Below are 6,286 nucleotides of genomic sequence, written 5' to 3'. Positions count from 1 at the left end.
CCCACCCCGCCGGCGTGGAGGGCACAGCTGCCGCCCAGGGAGCCAGTAGCTGCTTCCCACGCCCCACGTTGGGCCCTGCGCCTCCTCACGGCCTCTTGACCGGCAGAGTGGAGGGGATCCAGCCAGGAGGCTCAGGGCCCCTGGCCCTCGGGGGGGCATGGCAGGGGGAATGTAGCCTGGGAGGGCCACACTGTGGGCTCAGCCCGAACCACCTCCACCACAGGACGCCATGCACTAAGGACATTCGTTAGGCCCCGGGGCTGAGGCAGGCAGGGCCCACAGGTGCCCCTACTTAGGTCTCGGAACACCCACAGGGGACAGAGCAGAAGCAGTCTGGGTGGGCCCCACTCCCAGGACCTAGGGAGCACCAGACCCGCTCTGGAACTTGGTTTCCCCATTTGGCAACAGGCCTGCATTCTCTGCATTCTCTGGAGGAGCTCAGCCACGTCTACACAGATCAGAGGCTGTGCTGTGCTCAGGTACACATGTGTATATGGTCACGGGCACATGCAAGCACATATGCACACAGACACGTGTAAAAGTACATGTAACATCTGCCTATGCCGAGGTGCACACACATGTTCACGCACATGGACAAGTGCACACTAACACATTTACTGCCACGTACATGCGTTTGCACACTTAGGCATTACACGCACACAGAGACCCACACGAGCACGCGAAATACACATACAAGCACATGCATGTCTAAAGACACATGCACAAAGCACCCATCGTGTGCATACACACAAATATGCTTAGACATGTGCATGATAGAGCACATGTGATCACAAGGGCATGAACAGGCGTGTGTGCACAGGTACACACACGTGTCATTGCCTTGCTTGGTGCAGTGAAGGACAGACACACACCCAGGCACACGTAGCAGCGTGTACACCCCCGGAGTGTTGGAAGTGCGTCTGGGTCAGACCCGCCCTCACCTTTCCCCACTTGACTCCCCACTCTGCATAGAACCCCTCACCCCATTCCAGACCACCTGCTGCTGCGTGGCCTTTGAGCCCCACTTCCTTCTCAGTAAATGAGCCACTGGACCCTCCTGAGCGTGAGCATACAAGATGAGGGGTACAGGTGCCCCGTGGCTTCCGCTCTGCTGCCGGCCCCCCGCCCCCGTCTCAGCCCCCACCCTAACTAATGTGCTTCCCCATCTCAGCCTCTTCAGGAAGGTTGCTGGGGGAGACAGGAGTGCAGAGTCAGCGGCTGAGGGATTGGGGCCATGGCACCCGACTGGACAGGTTGGGGACTAGTGCCGCCCACCTGTCCTTGTCTCTGATTGGCTCTTGGGCACCCCCAACTTCCAAATCCCACTAAGCAGCCCCAGCAGGCCTGCACAGAGCAGGCTGACTCCAGGTCCTCCCGGGGCCAGAGGGTGGAGGCCTGGCTCTTGGGGTCCCCTCCAACCAGAAGAGCCACCTGCACACCCTGTCCCTTTGCCTGCTGCTGGGACCATGGGGGCTGGGGCCAGCGCTGAGGAGAAGCACTCCAGGGAACTGGAAAAGAAGCTGAAAGAGGATGCTGAGAAGGACGCTCGGACCGTGAAACTGCTGCTTCTGGGTAGGTGTGTGGGCCATGGCGGGGGCCACTGCCCACATCAGCAGCAGGAGGGTGGGCAGGCAGCCTTGGGGAGCAGTGAGCCCATGACAGGCAAGGCCAGGCAGTATCCTGACCCCCCCACACTGGCTATCCCGTGAAGCCCCTCTAAGAGGGCCCTGCCTCAGGCAACCTGCCCTCCCCCAAAGTGTGTGCCCACCACATTTTCATACGAGTGCGTGTACAAGGCACTCTCCCTGGCTGGGCTCCCTCGTGGTCAGGCCTTTAGTTTCCTGGGCCTGCTGGGCAGGGCTCAGTTGTTCAAGTCCTGGACCCGGTGGCTTGAAACTCGAGCCAGGCACATGTGCCTACGTACCCCAAATCCAGAGAGAATAGACGGGGTTGCAGCGTGGCCATTCCCCCAGGGGATGATTTCCCACTTTCTGTCTCTCTCTCTGTCTTTCTGGCAAGTGCACATGCCCTTAGCAAAATCTCTCTTTTAAAAAAAAAAAAAAAAAAAAAAGGAACCAGCAGTTGGGGAAGCGGAAAAGAAGGAACCAGCAGTTAGCGTAATGGCTATGTTGCTGGATTCCCACGTAGTCGACTGAGGTTTGAGTCCCGGACCCAGTGGCTTAAACTCACGCCGGGTGCGCGTGCATGTGTGCGTGCCCAAGATCCCGAGAGGAGAATGGAGGAGAAGGGATTGCGGCGTGGCCATCCCCCCCTGGGGTGCAATTTCTCACTCTCTTTCTCTGTTGAGCGCTCGCACCCTATAGTAAAAACCTCTCCGAAAGAAAAAGAAACTGGGACCTCGCTGGAACACCCACAGGCTGCTCCCTGAGGAAGGAGACATAGTCCTCCTGGGAGCGGGGGGCCTCTAGGGCCACCCAGGCTCACCCATAGCTGTCAGACCTCCAAAGCCAGGGGTCCCGATGCCCAAGGGATAGATAAAGCGGGTTCGAAGTCCCGTGGGTAATGGGGAGACGGGGCTGATCCACACCTGCCTCAAGGTCACTATCAGACCCCCCCCAGGGGATAGAGCCGAATCAAGACGCCCAGACAGGTACCATCATGTCACCAGGTCTCATCCACCATCCACCGGCAGGGAAGTGGGCACAGGCACTAAGCCAGGATTCCAGGGAAGGCAGAGAGGCTAAGCCGGAAATCCTATTATCTGTGCCCAACGCCCTCACAGGAGCAGGCTCCAAGGGATGTCAGCTCTGTTCTCTTCCCACCCAAAGGCGCTAAAACCCTCTGAGCCTCTTGGAGAGGCCCCTCCCCTCCGGTGGAAAGCGAGGGCCTAGCGTTCTCTAATAATCCCTGTGTGCAGCGCCAGAGATCCCCACAAGGTGACGCTCCAGGATCTCCCCATTTTGGTCTCAGCATAAGCAAGGCCGCGTATACCACCGTCTTGCAGACCCCGCCGCCACCGCCACCGCCACTCAGTTGCGCAGTGGAGGTCGCTGTTCTCTTCCGTCAGCCTCTCTTTGCTACTTTCCTGACATTTACAAACGTTTTTCCGCTTTTACTTTGGATCGGAAGGGGCGAGTGGGGTTGTGTGTAGGGGGCGGAGCGAATGGGAAGAGGGGTCGCCCTGGCGCCCAAGCCCCATCTTCCCGGCCTCATTGCGGGGCAGGGAGGCAGGCAGCGGGGCTCTGAGGTGCGGCTTTCCTTCCAGGGGCCGGCGAGTCTGGGAAGAGCACCATCGTCAAACAGATGAAGTGAGTGCCCCCTGCCCGTCCGGGGCCCCCAGGGTGGGCGCGCACAGCCTGCCCTTCCCCGCTGGCCCGCCAGGCACTGACCCCGCTCGCCCCGCAGGATCATCCACCAGGACGGGTACTCGCTGGAAGAGTGTCTCGAGTTCATCGCCATCATCTACGGCAACACGCTGCAGTCCATCCTGGCCATCGTGCGCGCCATGACCACGCTCAACATCCAGTATGGAGACTCTGCGCGCCAGGTGCGCCAGGAGGCGGCCGAGCTGGCCCTCTGCCCACTCCAGGTGCCTGCCTGGGCCCCGTCCGCGGTCACCACCAATCTCTCCCACCTGTCCCCAGGACGACGCCCGGAAGCTAATGCACATGGCGGACACTATCGAAGAGGGCACCATGCCCAAGGAGATGGCAGACGTCATCCAGCGGCTGTGGAAGGACTCGGGGATCCAAGCCTGTTTCGAACGCGCCTCGGAGTACCAGCTCAACGACTCTGCTGGCTAGTGAGCGCGCGGGCGGGGCGCGGGCGCCGGCGGGGCCCAGCACGCTCCACGCCACCCACGCGCCCGGTCTCCGCAGCTACCTCTCGGACCTGGAGCGCCTGGTGGCCCCGGGCTACGTGCCCACGGAGCAGGACGTGCTGCGCTCGCGCGTCAAGACCACCGGCATCATCGAGACGCAGTTCTCCTTCAAGGACCTCAACTTCCGGTACGACCTCGCCCACCCCGGTGTTCAGGGGCCCTGTACGGGAGTTCGCCGCCCCAAGGCTTAGTCCCTCCTGGAGACCTCATCTCTACCAGAGACCGCGCCCGTAGGATGGCCCTGGTCCCAGAGGCCAGTCCCGGGGGAGAAGCCCCGTCCCGACAGTTTAGGGGCTGCCTTGTGCGCGTCCGGGACGCCCAATGCGCGGGTTCGGCCCCCACGCCCCGCAGGATGTTCGATGTAGGCGGGCAGCGCTCTGAGCGCAAGAAGTGGATCCACTGCTTCGAGGGCGTGACCTGCATCATCTTTATCGCGGCGCTCAGCGCCTACGACATGGTGCTGGTGGAGGACGACGAAGTGGTGAGTGCCCAGCAGGGCCGCAGCCTCCGGGCGGTGCTGCGGGGCAGGGGAGCATCCTGCGGGAAGGCCTCGCGTGCCTGGGGTCCCGGAGGCCAGGGGCCGGCGGGGCGGCTGGGGCGGCTGCCCGCGTCCCCGGTGCCCGACAGCGCTGCCCTCCTCAGAACCGCATGCACGAGAGCCTGCACCTGTTCAACAGCATCTGCAACCACCGCTACTGCGCCGAGGCGGCGCCCCAGCCCCACGGCCGCGGCCCGCGCTCCTCGTCCGGGCGGGGCTGCGCAGAGAGCGAGCGCTCGGCTCCCCGCAGGGCCCAACACCTACGAGGACGCGGGCAGCTACATCAAGGTGCAGTTCCTGGAGCTCAACATGCGGCGCGACGTGAAGGAGATCTACTCGCACATGACGTGCGCCACCGACACGCAGAACGTCAAGTTCGTCTTCGACGCCGTCACCGACATCATCATCAAGGAGAACCTCAAAGACTGCGGACTCTTCTGAGGTGGGGTCCTCGCAGGCCCGCGCGCTCCCCTTGCTCCTCCTCGATCTCAAAGCACCGAGCCCCGTCCCCAGGCCCCCAGCTCCCCAGCCCACCGCACACCCCAGGTCGTCGACTCTCACTGCCCGGCGCCCTGCCCCCAAATCCCACATCCTGCCGCTTCCAGGCCCCACCGGGCTCCACCCACTGTCACAGGCCCCGCCCCCGGCACCAAGTCCCACCCGGTTCAGTATTTTGACCCGGCACCAACCCCTGGGTGTCCCAGTACCTAGGGCCGTACCCCACGCATTGCCTAACCCATTCATTTTGAGTGCAAGGGTGTTGACTAGGTTCCCTCTTGTCTTCCCAGCTGCCTGAGCTCATGCGTGTCCCTCGCCCTGAGATGGTAGCCCTAGCTGTCTTGAAGTCCCAGTCCCCAGGACTCTACCAGCCTCCTCCTCCAGGCACCCAGGACTTCTGGGCCCCAGCCTGCCCACGAGCCTCTGGCCCAAAGCCCTGAGCCCTGCTAGCCTCGAGGCCCGGACCCTGCCCCATGTCCCCAACCCTAGCCCTGTCCTTCTCCGCCTGGCTGCACTGGCCTCGGGGACCCACAGCAGCCAGCCCCAGCTAGGCACCAGCGGGACTTGGAGCAGCCGAGCTCGACGTGACTCAGCAGTGCCCAGCTGACCAGTCTCCCGCTGCGCTCCTGCCCAGGGGTGCTCCTGTCCCTGGGGAGACTCGCCTGGTGGGTTCGGACTCCCGATCAGCTCCCTCGCTCCAGGAAGGGCAGGGGTCTCCCTCCCCCAAGCAAGCCTGCTGCTTACCAGTGGCCCAGTCCAGCCCCACTACCTCCATGTGACAAGTCTGACACCTGTCCACCCAGTGGCCAATGACTGTCCTTCCCAGCAGCTTCAGGGGTGCAAAGTCTGAGCTGGCCCTGGCCAGCGCCCACATGGATAAATTAGTGAACAGGGAGCAGGTCTGAGAGCCCCTGGGTGCCAGGGAAAGACATGAGCTGGGCCCTTCTCCAAATGCCTGGCTCAGAGGAAGCCCCTAACCCCTCTCCTGCAGGACCTGCCCCTCTGTCGGCACACAGAATTCTTGCCTGGCTCCCCCACCCACACGCAGTACTCTGGACCCGCTGATCTGCTGAGGGAGGGTCCTGTGAACACTGCCCCGGCCAATAGTTGAAGTGTCCTGAGGGGCGGCTGGGGGCAGAGTCCGGCTCCCATCGATCGGCTTCAGGCAGATTCCTGAGAGGACAGGGGCCCAGTCTGCGCCTCCCCAGGTCTGCTTTAGTGGGGGGCCTGCCTCAGTGGGGGGGTCTGCCTCAGTGGGGTCGCAAGAGAATCCACTCTGGTCCTTGCCAGCAGCTCCTCTCATCCCGTCCATTCAGTGCCCATTCCTTGGCTGGGCCATGGGTGGCCCATGAGGCCATGGCTGGACGAATGTCCCCACATCCCTGCTCCCTCCTTTCTGATCAAGCCTA

The 6,286-nt window shown here is 62.7% G+C and overlaps 1 protein-coding gene across 1 annotated transcript; it reads left to right on the top strand.

Moving 5' to 3' along the window:
• The first annotated feature begins 1,466 nt into the window (after positions 1-1,466).
• GNAT1 (G protein subunit alpha transducin 1) lies at positions 1,467-6,085 on the top strand. The gene is made up of 10 exons (XM_027769281.1): positions 1,467-1,572; positions 2,900-3,007; positions 3,227-3,269; positions 3,367-3,508; positions 3,606-3,763; positions 3,840-3,968; positions 4,193-4,322; positions 4,484-4,575; positions 4,607-4,821; positions 5,168-6,085. Exons 1-9 carry the CDS (start codon positions 1,467-1,469, stop codon positions 4,818-4,820), a joined length of 1,122 nt encoding a protein of 373 aa, XP_027625082.1. The 3' UTR covers position 4,821; positions 5,168-6,085.
• The last annotated feature ends 201 nt before the right edge of the window (positions 6,086-6,286 follow it).

Source organism: Tupaia chinensis, unplaced genomic scaffold, assembly GCF_000334495.1.
Source record: "Tupaia chinensis unplaced genomic scaffold, TupChi_1.0 Scaffold149184_1, whole genome shotgun sequence".
NCBI lineage: Eukaryota > Metazoa > Chordata > Mammalia > Scandentia > Tupaiidae > Tupaia > Tupaia belangeri.
Note: the sequence above shows the minus strand (reverse complement) of the source record. Positions and strands in the feature narration are given on the sequence as shown.

What these genes read in the sequence shown, in the direction of transcription:
- GNAT1 (XM_027769281.1), top strand. Translation starts at nt 1,467, where the DNA reads ATGGGGGCTGGGGCCAGCGCTGAGGAGAAGCACTCCAGGGAACTGGAA. An exon ending in CTCAACGACTCTGCTGGCTA is followed by an intron (nt 3,764 to 3,839) that starts GTGAGCGCGCGG and finishes CGGTCTCCGCAG; the next exon opens with CTACCTCTCGGACCTGGAGC. An exon ending in TTCAAGGACCTCAACTTCCG is followed by an intron (nt 3,969 to 4,192) that starts GTACGACCTCGC and finishes CACGCCCCGCAG; the next exon opens with GATGTTCGATGTAGGCGGGC.